This window comes from Hemitrygon akajei, chromosome 6 (assembly GCF_048418815.1).
Source record: "Hemitrygon akajei chromosome 6, sHemAka1.3, whole genome shotgun sequence".
Classification (NCBI taxonomy): domain Eukaryota; kingdom Metazoa; phylum Chordata; class Chondrichthyes; order Myliobatiformes; family Dasyatidae; genus Hemitrygon; species Hemitrygon akajei.
This window is the reverse complement of record NC_133129.1, coordinates 151064760-151092616: the sequence shown is the minus strand read 5'-3', so window position 1 is coordinate 151092616 and position 27857 is coordinate 151064760. Positions and strand designations below refer to the sequence as shown.

General features: G+C 38.9%; 1 protein-coding gene across 2 annotated transcripts in view; it reads left to right on the top strand.

The window, feature by feature from the left end:
* The window catches only part of LOC140729608 (DENN domain-containing protein 5A), a 156671-nt gene that overhangs the window by 119291 nt on the left and 9523 nt on the right, over positions 1-27857 (top strand). For both annotated transcript variants that reach the window (XM_073049568.1, XM_073049567.1), the window contains 6 exons: positions 7224-7352; positions 12995-13116; positions 16833-16978; positions 17614-17732; positions 24322-24503; positions 27725-27807. In XM_073049568.1, coding sequence (XP_072905669.1) covers positions 7224-7352; positions 12995-13116; positions 16833-16978; positions 17614-17732; positions 24322-24503; positions 27725-27807 — 781 coding nt within the window. The remainder of the gene's footprint in view (positions 1-7223; positions 7353-12994; positions 13117-16832; positions 16979-17613; positions 17733-24321; positions 24504-27724; positions 27808-27857) is intronic.

Sequence of the window (27857 nt, the reverse complement as noted above, 5' to 3'; positions counted from 1 at the left end):
TGTTTGGTGGGCATTGTTGGTATTTCCACATGCTTGGCATTTGATTTCTGCATCAGTAGATGTGAAAACAGCATCACACTATGACCCCATATCAGCCAGGGTGTTCAGTGCCCTAAAATAGGAGTCTCTTTTATTTGAAATGCTCCAGTATGATTTTAAAATGAAAGTAAGTGTGAATATTTTATATGGTTGGTGTTTTAAGTTTAGCTTTTGAAAAGTAATAGTTTCAGTATAAAAACAAAAAGCAGCCTTAAACATTCAGATGATTCCAGTTAACAGTTAACATGTCCAGTGGATTCAAGACCATAAGACATAGGAGCAGGATTATGCCATTCAGCCCATCAATTCTGGTCTACTATTTCACCATGGTTGATTTATTGTCCCTCTCAACCCCATTCTCCTGCCTTCTCCCTGTAACCTTTTGACACCCTAATTAATCAAGGACCTATCAACCTCCACCTTAAATATACCCAATGACTTTGCCTCCACAATTGTCTGACAATGAATTCCACAGATTCACCACTCTCTGGCTAAAGAAATTCCTCCACTATAGAGAACATCTTCTCCACATCCACTCTATATGGGCCTTTCAACATTTGATAGGTTTCAATGAGATCTCTCTCTCCCCCCCCCCCCCCCCCATTCTTCCAAACTACAGCAAGTACAGGCCCAGAGCCAACAAATGTTCCTCCTCTTATGTTAACCATTTCATTCCTTGGTTCATTCTTCCAAATCTCCTTTAGACCCTCTCCAATGTCAGCATATCTTTTCTTAGATAAGGGACCCTAAACTGCTCACAATACTCCAAATGCAGTCTGACCAATGCCTTATAAAGCCTCAGCATTACATCTGTTACTTTTGTATTCTAGTCCTCTTGAAATGAATGCTAACATTGCATTTACCTTTCTCACCACCAACTCAACCTACAAGTTAACCTTTAGAGAATTCTGCATGAAGATTCCCAAGTCCCTTTGATTTTTGAATTTTCTCCCCATTTAAAAAATAATCTGCACTTTTATTCCTTCTACCTAAGTGCATGACCGTACACTGCCACTTCTTTGCCCATTCTCCCAATCTGTCTAAATCTTTTTGCAGACACCCTACTTCTTCAAACTATCTGCCCCTCCACTTATCCTCTTATTGTCTGCAAACTTGGCCACAAAGCCATCAATTCCTTCATCCAAATCATTGATGTATAACGTGAAAAGAAGTTGTTCCAACATTGACCCCTGTGGCACATCACTAGTCACCAGCAGCCAACCAGAAAAGGCTCCCTTTATTACCCATGCTTTGCCTCTTGCCAGTCAGCCAATCTTTGATCCATGCTGGTATAATTCCTGTAATATCATGGGCTCTTATCTTGTTAGATAGATAGATAGATACTTTATTCATCCCCATGGGGAAATTCAACTTTTTTCCAATGTCCCATACACTTGTTGTAGCAAAACTAATTACATACAATACTTAACTCAGTAAAAAATATGATATGCATCTACATCACTATCTCAAAAAGCATTAATAATAGCTTTTAAAAAGTTCTTAAGTCCTGGCGGTAGAATTGTAAAGCCTAATGGCATTGGGGAGTATTGACCTCTTCATCCTGTCTGAGGAGCATTGTATCGATAGTAACCTGTCGCTGAAACTGCTTCTCTGTCTCTGGATGGTGCTATGTAGAGGATGTTCAGAGTTATCCATAATTGACCGTAGCCTACTCAGCGCCCTTCGCTCAGCTACCAATGTTAAACTCTCCAGTACTTTGCCCACGACAGAGCCCGCCTTCCTTACCAGCTTATTAAGACGTGAGGCGTCCCTCTTCTTAATGCTTCCTCCCCAACACGCCACCACAAAGAAGAGGGCGCTCTCCACAACTGACCTATAGAACATCTTCAGCATCTCACTACAGACATTGAATGACGCCAACCTTCTTAGGAAGTACAGTCGACTCTGTGCCTTCCTGCACAAGGCATCTGTGTTAAGCACCTTGTCAAAGACCCTATGGAAATTCAAATAAATGACATTCACTAACTCTCCTGTGTCTATCCTGCCTGTTATTTCCTCAGAATTCTCAAGAAATATTTTCAGGCAAGATCTCTTTTTTTTTAAAAAATGTCTCATACTGACTTTGGCCTTCTTCTGTCACGTGACTCCAAGTACCCTGAAACCTCACACTTAATGATAGGCTCCAGCATCTTTCCAACCACTAATGTCAGGCTAGCTAGCCTATAATTTTCTTCCTTCTGCCTCCACCACCCCCACCTACTTTAAGAGTGAAGTGACATTTGCAATTTTCCAGTGCTCCTGAACCATTCAAGAATACAGTGATTTCTTGAAAAATCATTGCTAATGCCTCCATAATTTCTTCAGTTACCTCTTTCAGAACCCTGGGCAGTAGTCCATCTGGTTCAAGTGAATTGTCTATCTACCTTTCAGCTTCCCAAGCACCTGTAATAGCAATAACACTCACTTTTGCCTCCTGACACTCTCACTTCTGGCTTTCCACTAGTATCTGCCGCAGTGAAGACCAATGCAAAGTACTTTTTAACTTTGTCCACCATATCTTTGTCCTCCGTTACTACCTCTCCAGCATAATTTCCCAGTGGTCTGTTTTCCACTCTCTTCTCTTTTACAGTTTATATATCTGGAAAAACTGTTTATAGATTGAGATTGTTTCTGAAAGCAATTCTTTCCAACTTTTTGCCAGTTTTTTTCTTTTTGCTGATCACAAGAGTTAAATTCCCTTTTTTTTTGTCCAAGAATTCATAACTTGCTCGTGAGGTTTGTGACTGTGACAGTGGTAACTGTGAAATTACTGGATGTAACTCTGACCTGCTGTATATGTGACACTAGACCCACCAATGTGGTCAAATCCTAATTGCCCCATTTCAGGAGCAATCAGAGATGAATAATGAATGTCAACATTGCTAGTGAACAAGCAAATAAGTCATTGCAGATGGCGATGTAGCAGTCCACAGTCTTAAATGGTTCCAAAGGCGGAGAGGCTAAGCCTTTGCGTGTCCTTGACTCCTGTCCACAAACATGCTTCTCCATATGGAGTTCTTACTTGTGATGAGAAACTTACTTGATGTGTCTTTTCCATTTTTATATCTTATCTGTCCAGAAATGAAGCTTTTAGAGCCTCTCAGCTACTGTGGAAGTGATCAATTATCTCACTAAAAAATAAGCCTGGCCTTTCTGTGGATTTTATGGTCTCAGTTTCTTTTTGTTTACTTGCTCATGGGATAAATATTTTGCTGGTAGTGTTCATTGACCAGTCTTAGCCATTTGGGAGAGCAAAACAGTATAGCACTTGTACAGAACAAATCTCTTAAATCTATGTGGCCTCTCCATTTTATTTTTAAGTGGAAGATCCTGATAATAAGTATTGAAATGCCGTCAACATGAAATGTTCATTCTTTTTCCACTCTCCTGAAGAACTGCCAGACATGATTACCTCCAATAAAGTATTTATGTCTATAAGCAATACCACATTAAAAAGCACCACTGTTTATAAATGTTAAATATTACAGTTGGTTCACTTGCTGTTTCTACAAACCCACCCCCTGAAAGATGATTTGCAGCGTATTGCTGAGGAGAAGACATGAAGGATTTTCACACTCAAATGTAATCAGATATAGTCTGGCCATTGGGAGTATTGTCAACAGTGGAACTGTTGGAGAAAATAGAAGCATTTCTTGTGTTTCCCACTATATAAGTTTTGTGCCAAATCCAAGTCACTGTGCACTGTACATGAATGATTATGTCAAACCTGCATTGAAGTTCATCTGTCGTTGGACAGGTTGTGTTACACAGCATGAAAAACATTTCAGCTCCTTCTGCACCAGTCACTTGCAACTGGAGTCCTTTGGATGTAGTTCGTGTGCTGTGTGTGCTGGATGCAGAGATGATTTTTACTCTACTTGTCTCACAGCTGCCTGGTGTTAATCACCAGTTACATCATTTTGTCCACTGTGGACATGGACCCCACAGCACCCTTTGTGTTCATCTTTGCAACATTTCTCTCTCTCCCTGTCAATCACTGCAGTTATTTGGCTGATTTTCAAAAAAAAAAACCTGCAACTGCATGAGAATAAGTGGCAAAATTACATGGTGTCAGATAGAATTTGAAATGAAAAATAATCTATTTAGTATGAATCATTTGAAATTCAGTGTCTCTTGAAATGAAGATGATGAAAGAGGATCAAGTGTTTGCCTAAAGCATCAATTAATTTGTTCCTTATCATGCTGCAGTGTTTTGTTTTGATTTTGTTTCTCTGCATAAGCAAAGGGAGAATTATAGATTAGTGTTTCATCAACTGAATAATAAAAATATCTAAGGAATTGAGGAAGGATTCAATAACATTTGCTAATAAGTAGGCAGACAATATTATCCATGAAGATGTGGCAGTTGCCCAATTTCTATCTCTGTTATTCAAATAGAGTATATCTAGTTACTAAATTTGTCTGACCTAGTTATTCCATCTGAATACAAATTGAATTAAGAATATTTTGATTTTTTTGGGGTATTTGTGCTGTGACGAAAGTATGCTACACAACAGGAGGAGGATGAAGGATGGTCTCAGACCAAAACGTTGACTGTACTCTTTTCCATGGATACCGCCAGGGCTGCTGAGTTCCTCCAGCATTTTGTTTGTGTGTGTGTGTGTGTCTTGGATTTTCAGCATCTGCATATTTTCTCTTGTTGGTGAGAGGGAGGGTGGGTCAGTCTATCTGACTTTATGCCATTTTTGAGAAAGCATGATTTTAACTGGTTCCACTTCACTTCCTAATCCTCAGAGTTGTGGATTTTATCTCCATTTCTGGTAGTAGATGAGAATGGCTTATTGTGTGAAACAAAACTCACCTGTTCTCTTGACATTTCTCTTGAAATTGTCAGTGTATTGATGGTGCAGCCCATAGGAACATTTCTAAAGCTGCTTGGTGTTTTAACAATCTCCTTTAAATTTCCTCTTGACCTTCACTGCTATAAAGAAAATACATTTGCATGTTCTTTTGTAACAAAATAACCTTTCACTTTTTCTGAGTTTGGGCAATGAGTTTTTTTAAAGGTTTTTTAACTGTGGGCAATGATGCTGATCTAAATTGCACTTGGTGATAAAGGTGACAAGCTTTCTAGGACTGAGACTGTAGAAACTTGAATTTTATCCAATAATCTGAATTAAAGATTCTGTCTATGTAGATGTTATCATGCTTTTGACTGTACTGCCATAATTATATTGCTTGCTAAAATTTACTGTTTAAGTTTAATAAGGAAACAATAGTTCTAGGAGGTGAGGGGAGACAATGTTGAGAATAAAAGCATATTCATGTTACTAAAAGTTGATAGCTCAGGTTTTTGCTCACATCAATTCAGTATTTTAATCTTGGTAGTATTCTGACTTTAAAGTGAAGAAAGTGCATTTAAAGGCAGCAAATACAATTACCTCCAAGTTTTCCATTATTTCTAACCAAGTTAACATTAACCTTACAGAGATAAAAATAATAGCCAGTTGGATCAGGACTTTCCATTCCAGGGCCATCCTGTTATCCAGCAATCATTTTCCATTTTTAAGGATTGGAACTATTGGTGATGTCAGGTTTTTTTTTCAAGTGTCAGTCAGTTGACTTGCATTTCATTTCTTCCCCTAAATGGTTAAGCCATGGATCATCTTTAAGTGTGGGTTTTCTTTAAGAAGGAAATAAGTTTAATAAGTGAACAAAGAAGTAGAGGCTTAAAAAAGGAATTGAGCTTCTTGAAGAAAATGATGGAATAGCAAAATATTCTCTCTAAATGCAAATGTGAGTGGCATACGATAAGCATATACGTAAACTATCTCGAATGGGAAAAGCTAAGAAAATGATATTAAAGATTGTTGCGTTTTAAAATTGGGAGCATTTGGCAAATTGTTTACAATGATAAGCAAGCTTGCAAGAAGTTGGAGATGAACAGAATGGACAAAAAGATGCAACTTCGTATAGCATTAGGTTTTGGAAATAAGTTGTTAATATTCAACAGCCACCAAGATTGTTCCAAGGGAAATTGCTGTCAGAAATTACAATTAAGTTAAATTAGATTTTGCAACAAGCACACATTGGAATTGTCTCAGCAATGGAGCTTATGGACTCTGGCCTTGAATCTTATTTTACTATTTTTTCTTTCACAGAATTGTACATTTTTTTATGGATCCCTATAATTACTTTGTAAAAACTACATAAAAGGCTTGATATGTATTCACTTAGATGGTGCAGGAACCATGAGACTTGGTTAAAGTGTGACTTGAAAAGATTTAATGCATGACCAGATAAAACTGCAAGGAAGTTGGTGATTGATGCACTGATCACTGAGAAACATTCTGCAGTTTGAAGTAGAAATCAATTAATAACAGAGCTAAAATAAATGATAAGTAAAATCTGCATATATTGGAAATCTGAATTTTTTTTAAAAACCCAAAATACCACAAATACTCAAGTGAGGTTACATTTATGGAGCGAGAACAGGTCATGTTGAATGATCATTGAATCTAAATGCTTACTGTTTCGCTTTATAAGAAACTGACCCGACTATCTAATCCAAAACAAATGTTGATAGTTTTCTTTTGCAAAAATAATGCTGAGCATGGGTCTCCACGTTAATATACATGTTCATGTCCTTAATCACTATATTGATTAGTGCTGATGGCTTGAGTGAGAATTGACTGAATGAAACAAAATCAATGGAGCAGTTAGTTAATGATTTTTAAAATATCAGATATCATAGTTATTGATGCAAAGATATTTACAATTTATCCACTATAATGGGAGAATAGTGAGTCCCATGCCACAATTCCCAAATGGACAGTAAAAATAACCTTGTGTCTGAAGTGATGAATTGATGTAATTGTCTTAGGAAAATTTGATAATTTGTTGAATTCTTTAAAACTAGAATCTTTACATGAGCAAATAATGCAGTTTATCAGGAATTACAATGTATCCAATTAGCTTGTCTTTATTCACAATTACTGCATATGCTTTAAAGTTATTTTAACACTTTTTTAAATTTTAAGTTATTTTTTCATACATTGCATGTTTTTATATATCAGCAGCCCCTCCTGCCCAATAATTGATCTATTTTGTAGAATATATAATAAGAATTTCTATCCAAACGCCTAAAGATCACAAAATTGGACTATTGTGTCAAGTTCAACTGGAATGGGTTGCCTTATTGTCTGAATGTGTTTCTATTATAGGCATATACAGAATATTGGTGAGATCAAAACTGATGTGGGAAAAGCTCGAGCATGGGTACGACTTTCAATGGAAAAGAAATTGCTGTCCAGACATCTCAAGCAGTTGCTCTCAGACCATGAGTTAGCAAAGTAAGGAATACAGTGTAATATAATTGTAATTTACAGTCTATCCACCATATTTTCTTTTGCATCCAAGTTTACACATACAATTTCTAAAAAAAAAATCTCACAATGGCTTTAAATAATCTTTAGATAATATTTTTGATAGCATGCTGGGAATTGTGAGAATTGCATTATAATTAAATAGTCCTCCTTGAGTTAATAGCTGAGCTGAAGACAGTTAACAAAATGAGTCTCTTTAAAACTCCCTATTCCTTGCCTCTGAAGGATAACAGAGGCGATGGAATGTTGCATGCTGGGGTAAGATGCGTACCAGTGTTGTTTTATTCAGTCCAGCATAAACTGAAAGTGACAAAATGGATGTAAATGTCTAAGCTCCCGGCAACGTTACAGATGGGCAATCTTACCCTATTATGCAGATTCAATGATGCTAGGCTTGGCCACTTCTTTGTGTGCACATTTTCCAAATTCCCAATTTCCTGATCAACAGCCTGTTTATTTCTAGGCAGAGTACTTATTTGCCTCACTGACTGAAATGCTGAAACAGTGGCTGGTGAAGGATGAATAATGGTTGTACTGCCCTTTCAAAGTCCAACACAATTTATTTTGATTTAGAGATACAGTGCAGGATGGGCCCTCCCGGCCCAGTGAGCCAGGCTACATAGCAACTTGCCTGTTTAACACCAACCAAACCACAGGACAGTTTACAATGATCAATTAGCCTACTAGCCTGTACATCTCTAGACTATGGGGGGGGAACTGGAGTATCTGGAGGAAACCCACGTGGTCATGGGGTGAATGTATGAACTCCTTACTGAGGCACTTGGATTGAACTCTGCACTCCAATGCCCCGAGCTGTAATAGTGTCTCTCTAACCACTACACTACCATGGCACCCCAATCATTCATCTTTATAAGGATCAGTTCCTGAATGTGATCCAGACCCCAGATGGATCTGCTAGTGAGAGAATATTCCAAAGCAACTTGCATCTCCGTAGACATGAACAGTAGACAAATGCGCTGGTTTGGACTTCTAATAACAAGCACATCAGAAACCTTACTTCAGTTACAAGATGTTGGGCAGCTTGGATTTGACTTGAGTACTTGTGATTCATCACAGACCACAATACTTGGTTTGATTGTGATGATCTTGGTTTGGTATGTTTTGCTCTTGCCCTCTGTTCCTCTGCACTCCCTGGGTTCCCAGCGTGAGCTGCTCCTTACCTCGGCAGAGATCAGCAGTTCAGGAGTGCAGAAAAGTTTCAGTGGACCATGGATTACTGGCAGCAGAGGTCATCTGCTGATGTAGAAACTAGGAACTTCCTAGCTTCCAGCTGTGCTGAGAGGGACTGGTAAACATCTGGGACTGGGAGGGACTGGCTCAGAGCATAAGATTCTGCAGATGCTGGAAATCCAGAGCAATGCACACAAAATCTTGGAGGAACTCAGCATCTATGGAGAGGGAATTAACACAGGATGTTTTGGGCCAAGACCCTTCACCGAGATGGGAAAGGAAAGGGGAAGAAGCCAGAATTGTCAGTTGTTTATTCCTCTCCATATTTGCTGACTGACCCTTAAGTTCCTTCAGCATTTTGTGTGATATGCTCGGAAGGTTCCCAATTCAGCAATCAGGGATGGAATTCAATGATCTGGCCTGAAAAGATGCGTGCCAGCTTTTATACCAAGAACTGTCAATCAATAGGTCAGATATCCTAGCCCAAAAGAATTAATATTGAGCTACTTAAGTCAGTGTTGGAACTGTTGGTCAGACAAGGCTAAGGAGGTAAGTAGGTATAAAGACATATGCTGAAGGAGGAAACAGAATTGTGAGGACATTTAGATTGCCATTCCCAGAGCTTTAGTACCTTGGCCACACCAGCTGTGGAGTGATTTAAATTCCAGGATGCTGAAGAGGCCAAAGGCAAAGGAAAGATCTCTCAGAGGATTGTAAGACTAGGGAAGATTAGAAAACTAGGAGAGACAAGATCCATGGAAGGATCTGTAAACAAGGATGAGAAGTTTAAAATCAAGCTGATGTTCAAACATGAGCCAGTGTATATTAGCAAATATGAGCGAAACTGTTCTTGATCACCTTGCTGGGACATTTGGAATGGTCTTTCAGTATTTTCTTTAAAAAAAAGGTTGATGAGAGTTTGGTAGCCTCTGAGCTAAAGAATGGAGCTTGTTATGTCTGCTGAAAGGTCTCAGCCCGAAACGTTGAGTGTATTTTGTCTATGATGTTGCCTGGCCTTTTGAGCTCCTCCAGCATTTGTGTGTGTTGCTTGGATTTCCAGTATCTGCAGATTTTCTCTAGTGCACTTTGTGATGATGATGGAAATGATGGTCTTATTCCTGACATTTGATATCAAGTTTGAATCTCAGCTGACCTCGGCACAGCTTTGAGATGGTATAAAATGTTACAGAAAGCGTTTTTGTTTTGAACATTGGAATGATGATGATGATTTTATATTTATGAGAAAGGGTTGTTGGTATTCAAGGAGACAAGCTATCAGAATTAGGATGAGGTGAGGGGGACATTGGGAATGAGGCATAAAGGAGAAGAGATAAGTATCAGCACAGCAGAGTAGAAGGTCTCTGTCTTAATTACTGAGAAACCAGGAGGCAAGGGACCAGGAGGTGGGAGAATGAGGTATTAAGAAAAAGTATTTAGGCAATCATGTTGAGATTGATGTATTGGCCTTAGGGGCATTTCAGTGAAGAATGATACCTGGATCTCAAGGATTAAAATGCAAAAGTAAAAGAAAATGCAAATGAAAAGGGATGGGGGAATTTTAATGCAGTGTTGACCATGAATTAAATTAACTGATTGTTTTTCCTTGCCTCCTTTTCCCATGATTGGAGTGTTGGTGCTTAGGGGCTGCAATCAAAAGTTTAGAGCCAAGGAATTCGGGTTTGAACCGCAGGAAGTTTGAAAGGGTGGTGGAAGTTGTAACTCTGTTGAATAACTGGCAATTGTTGCTGGGTTAGTTTAATTTTTAAAATGGGAGGTTATTGTTAACCAAAAGTCTTGAGGAATGGGGAGAAAAGAAGTTTCTATTTCCAAAAAAACCTTAATAGAATGTGGCTGTGCTAGGGCTGTATATCTCTGTATTGTAAGCAAGATGGTATTTTGTAATGTTGAACCTTGTTTTCTTGAATTATTCTAGTTTGTTTGCTTGTCAGAATACATCAGTACTTATAGATCCACTTGACAGAGGATAAATTGTTATTCTGTCTATTGTAAAAAGCAAACCATAACTTGTCCATTGAAAGCAAAATTGCAAGAAACACAGTGGGTTAAAGCAATTTGTACATTAGCAGAAGTGTGGGAATTGGCCAGAAGAGGACCTGCAGAACACAAAAATGCCACATGCCAATCGAAATCTGTTCTGTTATGCAAGCACAGACAGTTTTCGCCAGTGCATAATCGGAGAAAAAGCTGTCTGGGAAATTAATTTCCATAGCTCTGTCCATTGGTTTGAGTTTGCTGATACAAAATAATGATAGGGTTAAGAATTAATATTGATTTAACTGGTATTTAACAACAGTTAACATTTGAAATAATTACACATGAATGTGGAAAATAATACATCACAAAATTTCCATTCTAGATCTTTTATGGATTTAATGGATTTTGTTTGCAGTTGATGCACAATCTTAACCTCAGTTTTCCCCAGCAACCTTTAAGTCTTTGGTGCAATAGTTTTGCTTTGATGGTTGGCTTCCTCTAGGATATTACCATTATCACACAATGAACACCAATTTGTCAATGTATTGCATTACCTTGCCTCTGACATCCTCTTGCTATCCTGATAGCTTGTCATGTACTTACTTTCTTGAATGACTGGCCTTTTCTGTTGAGTAAATACCTGCAAGAATGTGCAGAAGGTATCTTTAGTGATTTATTGTAAGCAGTGAGAAACGCTTACCATTCATATGGCCATTCTAGATATGGGAAGTCTCCATTTCATCCCATGTCAATGATATAACACATGACAGGCTTGTATTTCTAAACATTTATCATTTAATTCCTTATATAATTTCCATCTGAGTGAGAATTAAACCTTAAGATAAACTCAACTAAACACCACACTACCCTGGTTTCTTCCATTTCCATTTCTCTCACTACCAGAGAGTTAACTCTTACAAATAAATTCAATTTTTGACTGATGATGGCTCAAACATCATAAAATGAAGATGGGCAATTGTACTTTTGAAGTTTGAAATTGTCCTATTACTATATTAAAGTAGCCAACAAGTAAACTAAACTGAACGGTTTCCTTTGCACTGCTGAAAACAATTAATGGTTAAACATGTTAAGGTAAGTTAATAATTCAGTGTTGAATTTTTGCACAGTACTACTTTTTTAAAAAATTTAAAAAAACATCCCTCTTTGATCAATTTAAAACTGGAAAACTTGATTCTGGTGGCTCTGGCTGATGAAGTGGCCGACCGTGATTGCACCAGTTATGTTTGCTCTATGGTAGATCACGACATATAAATTTGGTGTCTTTGACCTGATCTTGATAAGAGCACCATCAACATAAGGTTTGTAAGAGCTCAGAGAAGTCCCTTTTCTATTTCTTCTAAGTAAATTAGGGTGGGGATCACATCAAACACCACTTCACCTATCGTATAAAGCAATGGAAGGTAGGAACAGGCTCGTTCATCCCTCAAGTTTGCTTTGCCGTTCAAAAAGACACATCAAGTCGATTTCTTGGCCTTTCCATTTAACTTTGGTTCCCTTACCATTCAAGATCTCTCCATTTCAGCTTTAAGGATGCACAAGGATTCTGCCCCCACAGCCTCACTGCAGCAAAGAGTTTCAAAGATGTCAATCTCAGAAAAACCTTCCTCCTTCATCTGTTTCTAGCCTCTTCCACGATAGGAAACATTACTCTCAGCATTAACCCTGTGCAGTGCTTCTCCTCCCCACCCCCCCCCCCCAATCTGCTGCAACGAATCTTGTACATTTTAGTAAGAGCAGCATTCATTCCAAAGAACTCTAAGGAATAGAGTATCAAGATCTTTAACCTTGTAGGCTATTCTCTTCCATGTTGGTAGTCTGAAACAAAAGCAGAAAATGTTGCCGGGGGGGGGGGGTGGCGGTGGTAGGACAAAATCTGTGGAAAGAGAAACCATTAAAGTTTTGGGTCTGTGACCAAGCCTTAATTTTTGTTTCCAATAAATTAATTATTTAATTTCATGGCTTTTTAGGCAAAAAAAAAAGTCTTTTAGTATGGTGGAGTTCTGCAGCCACCTTCCTGATTTAACATTTTATGAAAAAAATCAGAGATTTCTCTTTTATATGCATATATTTCCAGTATTTTACCTCAGTAATGTTTATAAAAAGTATCAGATTTAAGCTTGGTGATTATATTTGGTCTATCAATTTTATTTTAAAGTTATTTTGCTGTGAATATTGAGTACTGCCTGTCTTTAATCAATTGTTCACCTCATTGTATATCTGTGTCTCTTTGTACACTGTCATAACACTTCGTTGCACATGACCTTTTATAGGAAAGGGGCAAATGCATTTGGTTGGGTTTACAGAATCTTGAAACATTGGTAACACTTTGACAAACTTATAAATTATCCTTCTGTTATTTCCTTAAAGATTTTTATGAAATGTAACTTCTGTTTTAATTTTAGAAAACTTTATAAACGTTATGCCTTCCTTCGCTGTGATGACGAAAAGGAACAATTCCTGTATCACCTCCTTTCATTCAATGCAGTGGATTACTTCTGCTTTACTAATGCATTTACAACAATCAGTAAGTGAATGTCGATATGCTAAAATGATAAGCTATTGAGATTTAACAGTACAGGTGCTCCCCACATTATAAATGCCTGACTCGTGTGTGGCACATACATAAGAGCAAGCTTTTGAGAGACTGGCAGAATGGATTTGCCAGCTGTCATGGGACTGCAGGAATTGTGTACCGCATGGGAACTTAGTTTGTAGGTACATTTTTAACTTGTAAACTTGCCAGGTCATGAACAGTTCACAGGAACAGAAAACTGCCTCAACATGGGGAGGATCTGTAATTACAACTTAATTATGGTTCATGCCTTTACATCTGCATAACATGTGTATCGATTCAGTAATTTTAAAGTTATTACCATTCGTATCACCTGCACCACTTTAGGAAAAAAATAATGTGCTGGTGAAAGCTCACATTAAAATTGAAGCAAAAGAAATCATTAAGTTTACTCAGAGTTCAGGCCACCTGGAGTTCATGAAGAGGTTTTACAACTTTAGCACCAATCCACACGTTCCTCAGCATCTCACAAATGTCAATGATGTTAGAAACCGTTCCTTGTAGGAGACTTCCAGCAGTTTACTTGAAAAACTTTTTAAAATAATTGCTACCATCCAACAGCAGAACATATGGATTTAACTACCTTTTTATTAAAATGAGATATTTGGAATGTTCAGATTTAGCCATATTTTTGTTTTCTGTTTTGTTTCAGCCCCATTTTAGTAGTAAATGCTGCAACCTGATTGTTAGTCTACATTGAAAAGCATATTACAATGTGTCTCACTAAAAACAATGCAGTGCAATGTTAAGTAAAGACAGATCTCAAGGTTTATAAATAAAAGTACTCCAGTTACAAAGTCGTCACCCTGACACAGTGGTGTAAAGAAAACAACCACTCCCTCAATGCCGCAAAGACAAAGGAGCTGGTTGTAGACTATGGGAGGAATGGAGATGTTGACATCAGTGGATCTGGGGTTGAGAGGGTGAACAGCTTTAAGTTCTTCGGTATACACATCACCTACTACCTCACCTGGTCTGTATATACCGGCTATGTGGTGAAAAAAGCACAACAGCACCTCTTTCACCTCAGATGATTGAAGAAATTCGGCATGAGTCCCCAAATCCTACAGGGGCACAATTGAGAGCATCCTGACTGGCTGCATCACTGCCTGGTATGAGAACTGTACTTCCCTCAATCGCAGCACTCTGCAGAGAGTGGTGCAGATAGCCCACCACATCTGTAGTTGTGAACTTCCCACTATTCAGGACATTTACAAAGACAGATGTGTAAAAAGGGCCCAAAGGATCATTGGGGACCCAAGTCACCCCAACCACAAACTGTACCAGCTGCTACCATCCAGGAAATGGTATCACAGCATAACAGCCAGGACCAACAGCTACGGGACAGCTTCTTCCACCAGGCCATCAGACTGATTAATTCACGCTGATACAATTTGTATTTCTATGCCATATTGACTGTCCTGTTGTACTTACTATAAATTACTATAAATTGCACATTCAGACGGAGATGTAAGGTAAAGATCTTTACTCATGTATGTGAAGGATGTAAGAAATAAAGTAAGTTCAATACATTTGATTTCACAACAAGATTAGCTTTATGTTTTTGATAATTTTTTTTGAATGAATCTACTGAATGCAAAAGCAGATGACTGTACCTGGAGTGCTTTTATTTATAAACCCTGAGATCTGTCATGCTTTACTTAATATTGCACTACACTGTTTTTTGTGAGGCACATTGTAATATCTGTTTCAATGGAGACTAACAATCAGGTTGCAGTCAGCTTACTACCTGATATGCTAATAGGCACCATGCTCTAATTCCCAAGGTAGATCTGTAAGCATCTGAGATCCAGATTAATTACAAAATTTATGCTCTTATCTGCGAATCATATAGAACTAAATATGATGAATACCCGTGGAAATGTACTACAGTGGATTCCCGTTAATTTGTCCATCAGTTAACTGGGATTATTTGGGACAACCTCTTAACAAAAACATATCACAAAAATAGTCAGGATTCCCCTTGCTGATTTGGGGGATTATGCTGCTCAATTGAGGCAGGAGACCTGTCGAACAGGTTCTAACTAGCGTCAGTCAAGCGCCATTAGACAATACTCTGTGCTTAGAGTGAACAGTTTTTAAGTAGCATCAGTTGTGTGTATGTGCAAAAAGCAGTGATTTTTTACCCTAATAATTGGCGATAAATAAGCAGTGTGACCATTCAGAACTGTTTTGTTCACTGTGGTTTTGAGCATTCAGGCTTGGAGATGCCAGAAACAGTGAGAACTAAATTATTTCACTACTTAAGCAAGTTTAGAACTACAAAGAATTTTGAAGATATTGAGGATCATCTAGAAGTTGCAATGAAAAATGAAGATTGGAGAATGCAGTCATAGATAGTGTTGTAAGAAGGCAGTCCGTTATCTGTACTAGGCTTCTGCACTGATTTTGTTAATTGTGTACACTGGATGAGTCCCTCTGTCGATAACTATCAAGAACTAATGCACAGTTTTATAATACTTAGAACCATTGGTACTGTTCTGATTTATTCTGTATTTCAATTAAATACATAATTTGAAACTCAGTTTGTCTTTCTTTTTTTTTTGATACCTTTTCAACTATTTCCATGAAACTCTGGCTAATTGGGCAGCCATCTCATTGGGCCAAAATGGACTGGTCTCGATGTGTCCCAACTGACCAGAATCCACTGTACATATTTAATGTATTTCTAATCAACAGATTTTTCTGTTATAAATGACTGTGGAATGATGAAGCAATTAGTAATTTTTAAGCAGAATTTCTTCTGTCTTTGTTATTGTCATGCAGTAAAACTGTGTTCATCTGTTTAAGAAATGTTATATGCTAATTTTAAAAAATAATGTATTTTGCTTTGAAATACCAAAATTAAAAGAATTGAAGGCAAATATCTCCACTGGGATTATGAAAAGGCCTCAAAAGAGTTAAATCTTTGGCGCTGATCTTTGTTAAATGTCATTTTTTTGATCCTCTATTTGCTGCAGTCGAGCAATTTTACTGTTTGATGAGGTTTTTCCTCTCATCCTTGATCCGAAACATTTTTTTCCCGGACCTCAGATAATGATGAGAAAACCATTTCCTCTCCTTGGTCATTGTGGCTGAAGGACAAGAATGAGAGAATGTTGGGTTATTCATTTATTACTGGAAGAAACCAAGCAAAAATAAACAAATTAACTTGAAGTCCACAAAGGAAGGAAATCACAAATGTCTTAAAAAATATACTTGCTATCTTTAGAAATGCAGCAGCTACTTAAATTACCCCAATTTGTATTAAAGTAGTTTATTTTTGCAGGATTGTAAATCTTAGTAAATAGGAATGTTGGTAATAGTCAGTCCTAATTTCTTACAGCCATTTTAATTGACAGGTAACACACAACCGTTGAAAGCCTTTGAGTTGCTGAAGGCTTGCTGCTATTTAATGGAGTCATGCATTTAAAAAAAAGTGTGATTGTCCAGCAAGATGTTCAGTTTGTAGTTCAAGGGAATCTTTTTTGCTATGAGTTGCTGGGAGATTTCAAAATTAATACCAGTTAAATGTCCTTAAACTTGTTATTATAGTGACTGCAGTTTTTGCCCATTATCCAGTCAAAGCAGAAATAAATATTTCTCTTTATAGAATATAATACTGTATGCAGGTTGTTGTATGTAACTTGTGTGTTTCATGTTGACAGTGATTCCATACCACGTGCTGGTCATTCCTAGTAAGAAGCTAGGAGGCTCCATGTTTACAGCAAATCCCTGGATCTGTATATCAGGAGAATTGGGAGAGACGGGTATCCTTCAAATACCCAAAAGTAGCCTTGAAATGACGTTTGAGGTTAGTACACAATGTAACTCATTAAATATTGGTTTGGCTTCTTTAAAACAGCCATTTCAAAACCATTGCACAATTTTACTTAGATTTTCACCTCCGGGGAAGAGCATTGCGGAAGTGCAGCTGGACAGATTCCTGGGATGGCAGGTTTGCTGTAAGATGAGTGATTGAGAGGGTTTGGTCTGTATTCTCTAGGGTTTAGAAAAATGAGAAGTCATTGGAACTTGCCAAGTTGTTATAGACTATGACAGGGTATATGCAGAGAGAATGATTCCCCACATTGTGTCTAAGAGCAGGGTTTATGGTCTCAAATAAGTAGAGCGTACCGTGTGTGTGCAACATTACCAGACGTTTCCCTTACAGCTGGAAACTGAACAGACCATGGCGTGTGTGTTGGCTCAGTATTTCAAACAGAAATATAATCTTCAGTTAGAGTTTTTTCTTTTTTATCTTTTTCTCTTACTCTTACTGTATGAATGATGCATTTTGCAGCTCTGACTTGGCTTAAAGTTAAAGCAACAGTTAAGCAAGTTGGGGAAAATGTATTAATTCCAATAAAATGCTTTTCCATGTTGTAGACCAAATGATTGGATTCCTTGTCTGATAAAACAGTAAATATCTTTTTTTTCTCCTTGTAGTGTCAGAACTTGGGAAAACTTACAACAGTGCTCATTGGTCATGATAACTCGGGGTTGTATGCCAAATGGCTTGTGGATTATGTTGTGGTTCGGAATGAAATAACAGGTCATGCATATAAGTGAGTATTTTTAAATTAAAAGAAATAGTTTTCATTGTTTTGTAAGATTAAAGCTGTGCCAGTAAGAAGCAAACATAGTTCTTTTTTTTAGGTGATCCCTGTCTATTCCTTCCTTTAGCCCAGGATATAGATTCTGTCTTCCCTACTTCCCTTTAGATGGTGGTAGTGCAGGGAGAGAAGATGCCTGCCAAGCTAGAACCCCTTGGCTATCTCCAGCAAATTGAACAAAGCTCCAAGATGTTGCTAAAATTGGGTATGATGAATCTTGTATAATTTCATCTTCAGTCTCGTTTGCCTCTCTCCTTGAGGCATTTTAAAAGGATCACTCACTCCGCAATGCGCTGCTCTGCTCTTCAGCTACCAGTCCTGTTTTTTCTCATGCAACCACAGGATACGTAATGCTGTCTTTTTTTTTAAACTCTTGATTCCCAATATCTAGAGGACCAAACAGTCCTTCTAGATGAAACAGGAAATTCAGTTGCACTTCCAATCCAGTGTGCTGCATTTGATGTTCACAATGTATACACCTCTGCAATGGGGAAACCAAATGCAAATTGGGTGATAATTTTGCAGAGCACCTACATTCAATGCACAGGAGTGACCATCTTTTTTTTTTATGATTTAAATTTTATTGAATTCTTTTACAAATTTTCCCCAAGCCCTTGAGTCAGTGTTGAAAGTAAGTAAATCATAGCTTACAAAACATAAAATTTCCATAAAATAAAAACAAACATGGCAGAAATAAACAGCAATATAATAACCATGTGTGTCTATTTAGACCTCTAATAACATAAAAGACTGCCATTCAGCAATATCCTTCACTACTATTTCCCCCCCCCCCTCAGGAAACCTAAATATTTCCCCCATTTTTGTTTATAGATGTCCAATCTATCAAACTGTTTGTAAGACATGCATTCAAAAGCTGCCACTTTGCCTATTTCTTTGGCCCCCTCCTGTAATGATCTTCTGATTACCTGCCACTTTAACTCTCCATTCCACTCCCACTGACCTTTTCTCCCTCTGGCCCACTGCATTGCTGTAACACCAACCCAAGGAATGTTTAACCTTCTATCTAGGTATATTATAGCCTTCAGTACTTGATATCACATTCTTCTGCTTTAGGTAGCTCACCCTTTCTTTGTCGGGAACTGGCCATTTCTGCCATTCCTCATTTTGGGTCAGTGTAGTGTGTACTGCTGGGCATGTCCATAATCAACGTGTACACAAGATACTACACGTGCAATGAACCTTGATCTACAAACCCCATTTCCAGAAAAGTTGTGATATTTTCCAAAATGCAATAAAAGCAAAAATCTGTGATATGTTAATTCACGTGAACCTTTATTTAACTGACAAAAGTACACAGATTTTCAATAGTTTTACTAACCAACTTAATTGTATTTTGTAAATATACACTAATTTAGAATTTGATGGCTGCAACACACTCAACAAAAGTTGGGACAGAGGCATGTTTACCATTGTGTTACATCACCTTTCCTTTTAATAACACTTTTTAATCGTTTTGGAACTGAGGATACTAATTGTAGTAGATTTGCAATTGGAAATTTTGTCCATTCCTGCTTGATATAAGACTTCAGCTGCTTGACAGTCCGTGGTCTCCGTTGTCTGATTCTCCTCTTCATAATGTGCCATACATTTTCAATAGGAGATAGATCTGGACTGGCAGCAGGCCAGTCAAGCACACGTACTCTGTGTCTACAAAGCCACGCTGTTGTAGCCCGTGCAGAATGTGGTCTGGCATTGTCCTGCTGAAATAAGTATGGACGTCCCGGGAAGAGACATCGCCTTGATGGCAACATCTGTCTCTCTAAAATCCTAATATACGCCTCAGAGTCAGTAGTACCTTCACATACATGGAACTCACCCATGCCGTGGGCACTGATGCACCCCCATACCATCACAGTTGCTGGCTTTTGCACCTTTCGCTGATAACAATCAGGGCGGTCATTTTCATCTTTGACACGGAGAACTCAACACCCGTTTTTTTCCCGAAAACTAGCTGAAATGTGGAATCATCTGACCACAGCACACGGTTCCACAGTCTTTCGGTCCATCTGAGATGAGCTCGGGCCCAGAGAACTCGCCAGCGTTTCTGCATAGAGTTGATGTATGGCTTCCTCCTTGCGTAATACAGTTTCAAGTTGCATTTCTGGACGCAGCAACGGACTGTGTTAAGTGACAATGGTTTTCCGAAGTACTCCCGAGCCCAGGTGGCTATAATTGATACAGTAGCATGACGGTCTCTTAGGCAGTGCCGCCTGAGGGCTCGAAGATCATGCGCATTCAACAGTGGTTTCCGACCTTGACCTTTACGCACTGAGATGTCTCTGAATCTTTTCACAATATTATGTACTGTAGATGTTGAAAGACCTAATTCTCAGCAATCTTGCATTGGGAAATGTTCCTTTTGAACTGACTAACAATTCTCTCACGAATTTTGGCACAAAGGGGTGAGCCACGACCCATCCTTGCTTGCAAAGACTGAGCCTTTGATGGACGCTACTTTTATACCCAGTCATGATATCTCACCTGCTACCAATTAGCCTGCTTAATGTGGAGTCTTCCAAACCGGTGTTAATTGAATATTCTGTGCACTTTTCAATCTTATTTTAACTCTGTCCCAACTTCTGTTGAGTGTGTTGCAGCCATCAAATTCTAAATTTGTGTATATTTACAAAATACAATTAAGTTGGTCAGTAAAACTATTGAAAATCTTTTCTTTGTACTTTTGTCAGTTAAATAAGGGTTCATTTGAATTAACATATCACAGATTTGGTTCCGGTGATGTCATCGTCGAGAATGGCAGCTTAAGTCACTAGCTCCTCTGGAAAAACGCGTATTAAGCCCAGTTATCCTATCAAATATAATATTTTTCGAAAAATATTTGAACTGAAAAGAGGGGCAAGAATGGGGAGAAGAAATGGAAATTTAAAAAACGACACTGTGGAGCCGGCGTCCAAGAGGAGTGCAGCGAGCGGCTCTCCGACCCGACTGTGTGATAGCGAGGCAGCCGCCGGGCCTCGTTCAGTCGAAGCGGTGAATGTCTTCAAAATCCTGAAAGAAATAATGGAGGTCCAGAAAGATATGAAGCAGCAGCTCCGTGATATTAAGGCAGAGCTCGCCACGTTAATCAAAAACATAGCGGTGGCAGAGACTCACATGGAGAAGGTAGAAGATCGCATTCAAAACGTGGAGCGGATACTGAGCAAGACAATAAAAATAATACATCGCCAAGAAGGTTAACTGCTTGACCTGGAGGGAAGATAATGGCGGAAAAATATCAGAATCTACAGCGTTCCCGAAGGAGCAGAGGGCTTGTCTATGACGGACTTTGTCGAAAAGTTACTGTGGGACTCGCTGGATCTTCCCTCGGTTATGGAGCTGGAAGTCGAGAGAGCCCACCGCGCGTTCGTTCTGAAACCTACCCAGGATAGAAAGCCACGCTCAATAATAATTAAATTCCTGCGGTACAGCACCAAGGCGCAGATTCTACAAAGGGCCTGGGGTAAGAAGAGAGTGTTTTACGATGGTAAATTAATATATTTCAACCAAGATTATCCCCCGCGGTCCTGCAGAAATGCAGAGAATACTCTGAAGTAAAGCGAGTACTAAAGCAAAACAAGATTAGATTTCAAACTCCGTAACCTGCTAAACTTCGAGTGTTTTATGACAACGGGACGTGGTTGTACCAGACGGTGGAAGAGGCGACTAGAAACATGAAGGCCAGAGGGTTGCCCGTTAGCATCACCAAAACGAGGGAAAGCCTGACTGAGGAATTATCCCGCTCCGCTTGGGAAAAAGTGCGAGAATCGAGAAGGCAAGAGACGGGAGGAGGCCGAGAGAAATATATCAGGAAGAGACCGGGAGTTTCCCAAAGACAGTCCTCACCCCCTTCAGAAGGTCCATAAGGTTTGGCTAACTTTAAAAATGTTGAGAAGCTAAACAGAAGCAAAAGTAGACGGTGATATACCTATCTCGAGAAATACTTATTGTAATGTGGATTTTATATTACTTAGTTATTCTTTATTCTATCACATACTCCTTTCTCCCCACCAAAATGAGAATATATATATATGTGTATGTAATATATGTGTGTGTGTACACACACACACACACACACACACACACACACACACACACACACACACACACACACACACACACACACACACACACACACACACACACACACACACACACACACACACACACACACACACACACACACACACACACACACACACACACACACAGTCATCTACTAGAGACCTCAGCCTTGGAATCACATGTTCGTTGCCATTTTTGTTGTTATTTGCATTTCTTGGTTCTTATTTGTTCAGGGAGTAGATTGATTAAGTTTTATTCTAATTTCAATGGTACATAGACAGATAAATATAGATGGCTAAGGACAAGGTAAAATTCATTTCTTTTAATGTCAATGGGCTATTAAATCCAATCAAACGCAAAAGAATTTTATCCAATTTGGAACAATTTGATTCATACTGGGAAAAATGGTTTAACTACATAATGCCTCATAGGCCTGATTTTATTCTCACAAATCAATGAATATGTTGTAAAAAAGATCACTCCCTACTTGTACATAGTTCTTTCCTTTTGCTTGTTTTTTCTTTCCACTCTTTTCTATAAGTGTATACCCCAGATAAATACTTTGTGGAGATTTTGTGATATATATGCTTATATGATATATATGTACAATGTCTGAAATACATCTTATGGAAATGTTTGTTTGATGATGAACTTCAATAAAAAAAAATTACAAAACAAAACTTATCACGGATTTTTGTTTTTATTGCATTTTGGAAAATATCCCAACTTTTCTGGAAATGGGGTTTGTAGTTTCAATTGCTAGTTAACTACCATATTAAGTCTCACCTTATCGGGGACCATGGCAGCAAAGTGACTGACACAATTTGAGATTCCTCTGGTGCTGTGGTTTCCGTCCACATTCCAAAGAGATGTGGGTTAGGGTTGGTAAGTTGTGGGCATGTTATGTTGGCGCTGCAAGCATGACAACACTTGTGGGCTGCCCCCAGCGCATCCTCAGACTGTGTTGGTTGTTGACCTAAATGATGCATTTCCTTGTATATTTTGATGCAGATGTGACAAAGAAAGCTATTTTTTCGTTATCTTTTATAAATTCCTTTTGTCCTCCCTATTCCTGTCACACCTTCCTGCTGCATAAAAACTAAATTCTTCTCTCCTTTTCCCAGTTCTGAAGAAGGATCCCAGAACTGAAACGTTTAGCCTTTTCTCTTTTTCTGCAGAAACTGGCTGACTTGAGGGAGTTCATCATTTTTTGTTTTTATTTTGATGTGCTGAACTCCCCGTTTTAGAGTGGTAATGCTGGTAGTCACAATAGCACACCTACCGTTGAATTTTTTACTACTGTTTGCCATCTATGATGGACTTGCAGGACCAGGCATATTAATTGCTTGTGAAGATCATGGGAATAATGTTATTTTGTTTAGAAATGTTTCGTTATGCATTTACTAGTGCTTATTGACACAATGGGCTTCATCTTCCAGAAGAACTTACGAGAGTCCTTTGATTGTGAGCAAAAGAAATTCTGTTTAAAATTTGTCTCTTGGTAAAAGGACACTGCGCAATCAGTGCTGCATATTGTGAACAAAAGTGCATTTTAAGGTATTTTGTTAAAAAATGTGTTTATTTATTTATTTTTCTGGATAAAAGCTGTTAATTTTTGCCACTAGGTGTAGCAAGTTGCTTTTAAGTGAATGCTTGCAAACAAGTTTCAGAGATACCTGGAAATAATAACCTGATCTTCACTCTCCTAAAGTTTAAAAACTTGTATTTTAAATTTTCCATTTGCAGAATAATTTTCCTCTTGAATTTTTGAATGTTATATTTGTGCTAAGCTCCTCTTTGATGAATAACTGTTTTTTAAAACATGGTATGACTATTGAAAAATTATATGTAAAAATTACTAATGCACATTAGTGCCTAGAAAGATAAATCAGAAACAAAATGAGCTAAAACTTGACAGCTTAAGCTATCAAATCCATAACGATTCCTCCTCCTTCATCAACCCACCTATTTGGGCCGAAGTTGATCAGGTTTTGTTTGTGCTCAGATTTGTATCAACAATTCTCATTTACAACAATAATTGGTTCAAGAAACTGGAAAACAGAAATGCGCATAGTGACTGATAGTAGTTTCAAACACATAACACCATAAATATCGATCTTACAATGCAAAGTTTCTTGCTGAAGTCCTTTATCACTTAGTAATTCAGATGGTAAAACTATTGTTTAGGAGAATTTATTTGTTAACTAACATGTTTGGGAGTACATGTGTAGATATCAAGTTAAATCTATTTAAATACTCTCTTAGCAATATTCTTTGCTGTATTGCACATTGACCATGCAGAAGAGTTGTCATTTTAGTCCTGTGAGCCACTATCCACCATGGGGACGGCTGACTTTTCGAGGTATGGTTACCAGGGGAGAAACAAAAGAAAGTAAAAGGATAATTTGTATTTGTCAGTACCACAACATTAAGCAGTCAAGTATGTTAATTCTCTTGCCAGATTTCCTTGTGGTAGGTGGCTCGGAAAAGGAGTTGATGATGGGAGTCTGGAAAGGATCCTTGTTGGTGAACTTGCTTCAGGCACACAAGAAATTGATGAGCGTCACTGTCGAACTCCCCCAATGCAGCAATCTCCAAGTATGATCAGGAGGTTTGTCAATATAACTCCTACCAATAGACCAAGTAAGTGAAGTTGGTATCTCTTAAATAACAAAGATAGTTTTGGGATTTAAGCACTGTGAAAGAGAGTAATTTATTCCTCAGCTAGGTTTCCATGGCAACAATATTATTCTCTTGATGGGACTATTTTAAGTTAAAAGTTGCTGTCTGTGTTTTCTTCCACCAATTCACCAAGTTCGTCTGTGGCATGGTATAATGATGGGGAAATGACAATGTGTATAAAACATCACAGATGAGAAGGTCTGCAGATTCTGGAAGTCAAAGTAACACAAAAAATGTGGAAGAACTCAGCAGGTCAGGCAGCATCTGTGGAGAAGAGTGAACAGTTGACTTTACAGGCCGAGACCCTTCAGCAGGGCGGGGGGAAGAAAGAGATGCGAAGTCAGAGTAAGAAGGGGAGGGGAGGAAGAAGTACAAGGTGGTAAGTGATAGATGAAACCGGAAGAGAATGGGGAGGGGTGGGGTGGTAGGTAAAGCCTCCAACCTGATGGCATGAACATCGATTTCTCGAACCACCGGTAATGCCACCCCACTTCAGCATTCCCTATTCCCATTTCCCTCTTTCACCTTATCACCTTACCTGCCCATCATCTCCATCTGGTACTCCTCCCCCCTTCACTTTTCTCCACAGTCTTCTGCCCTCTCCTGTCAAATGTCCCCCTTCTCCACCCCTTAACTTTCACCAACTTCCCAGCTCATTACTTCGCCCCTCCCCCTTCCCCTGATTTTCATCTATCACCTACCACCTTGTTCTACTTCCGCCTCCTCCTCCTCCTCCTCCTCCCCTACCCTCGGCATCACCACCTTCTTACTCTGACATCTCCTCTTCCATTTTTTTCCAGTCATGATGGAGGGTGTTAGATTGAAACATTTACTCTTTTCCATTGATACTACCTGAGTTCTCTAGCATTTTCTGCGTACTAAACATCAATTCACTAGTGGCTAGAGAGGAAACACAAGCAAAGTGAACCAAAAACCTCCTATAGTTGCAAAGATTCCTCTTCCTTCATCAGTCCACCTTTCTTGTCAAATGTGTTGTACTTTTGGTTCTTTGAATGTTTAGAGTTGGCTACATTGGGGGAACAAGCCCTTCATCCCATCCATCTGCACCTACTATCAAAGACTATTCTAAACTAATTGCACTTTTCCTCTGGTTCCTTAGCAATTCTTAATGATTCTCCTGCTGCACAAGGGGCAATTTAGAATTTTTGTTATAAGACCATAAGGCATAGGAGCAGAATTAGGCTGTTCGGCCCCACCATTCCATCATGGTTGTTTTATTATCCCTCTCAACTCCATTCTCCTGCCTTCACCCCGCAACTTCTTGAAGCCCTCAACAACCAATCAACCTCTATGTTAAAATACTCAATGACTTGGCCTCCACAGCTATTGGCAGCAATGAATTCCACAGATTCTCTGTTCTGTGGCTAAAGAAATCTCTCCTCATCTCTCTTCTAAAGGAGTGTCTATTTTGAGGCTGTGTCTTCTGGTGTCCTAGACTCGGTCACTAGTGAAAACATCCTCTCCATGTCCACTCTGTCCAGGCCTTTCAGTGTGGGAAGAAATTGAGACCTTCAGGGGAAGCACACGAATACGCACAATGCCCAATCTCAGAGTTGAGTTTGGGTTTCTGGAGCAGTGGGGCAGCAGTACTAAGCACTGTGCGGCTCAATTGGCCAACCTCTGGCTTCTAGTAGCATCTGTGACAGAGACCAAAAGGTTCTCCCCTCCATCCCTTTGATGAGAAAACTTTGTATAAAACATTGAGTAGTATCAGTGATAAAATGGCCATGTTTGAATGGATGTAAACCTGTACAGCCTAATTTTCCTTCAAAGTTGTAGAGAGATACAGGATGGAATCAGGCCCTTTGACCCAACAGGTCTGCACTGAGCATCAGTCATCCATTTCCACCAATCCTATGTTCATCCCACCTTATTCGCCATGCATTCATATCAATTCCTTCCGGACCCTAGCATTCACCTAAGTGCTGGTGACAATTTACATCAGCCAATTAACCTCCCAGCCAGTGTGTCACTGGAATGTGGGAGCATGCCAAAGGAACAGTAGGTACAAACCCACAGGGAGACGATGCAAACTCTACAAAGACCACATTGGAGATCAGGATTGACCCCAAATCCCTGGCACTGTCAGACAGCAGCTGTACTAGTTGTGTCTCCATGATTATCATCTTGTTTCACTTTATCTTGGCATACACTTCTCCATAATCATATTTCAGAATTGGGGTTATTATTATTATTGAAATGTGTTGCTTTCAAGCAGTAGTACAATGCAATACATTAAAAATTACTATAAATTACAATAATATTTAATAAATGGCTTAGTAGTGTTCATGAGTCCATGAACAATTCAGAAATCTAGTGGAGGGGAAGAAGCTGTTCCAAAAAAAAGGAAAGTTGTGCATCTTCAGTCTGCTCGACCACCTCCCCTGATGGTATAGGTGAGCAAAGGACATGTCCTAGATGATGAGGGTCCTGCATGATGGATGCTGCCTACTTGGAGCTTTGCCTTTTAAAGGTGCTCTTGAATGTGGGGGAGGCTATCACCCAAGAAAACACCAACTGAGTTTACAGCCATCTGCGACTTTTTCTGATCCTCTATACCAGATGGTGAACCAGTCAGAGTGCTCTCTATGGTAAATCTTTAGAATTTGCTGGAGTCTTTGGTGACATACCGAATTTACTCAAACTTATAATTAAATGTAGCTGAAGGTGTGCCTTCTTCATAAAGCATCAATATGTTGGGCCCAGGATAGATCTTCAGAGATGTTGACACCCGGGAACGTAAGGCTGCTCACCCTTTCCACTGCTGACACCCCGATGCAAGCTTCTGTGTTCTGATTTCCCCTTCCTGAAATCCAACATCAATCCATTAGTCTTCCTGACTTTGAGTGCAAGGTTGTTGTTGTGACACCACTAAATCAGCTGATCTATCTCACTCCTATATTCCTCATCCTCGTCCTAATCCCTGCCAAAGACAGTGTGTCACGGTCTGATTTGTAGATGGTATTTGGACTGTGTCTAGTCACACAGTCATGAGTGAAGAGAGAGTAGAGCAGTAGAATAAGCAACATCCTTGAGGTGCACCTGTGGTGATTGTCAGCGAGGTAGAGATGTTATTTCTGATCTGCACTGACTGTGACTATTTGAAAATTCCAAAAAGAATAAATAGACCATGTTCTGAAGAAATTCTGTTATTTTTATAGAGCTAAACACTGGCCAGATACAAGAATCTGTAGGTGAAGCCATCAATGGGATCGTCAAGCACTTTCACAAGCCTGAGAAAGAGGTGAGAAACTGATATTGAAGTATTCAGCAGGAAAACAATATTTTCATGTT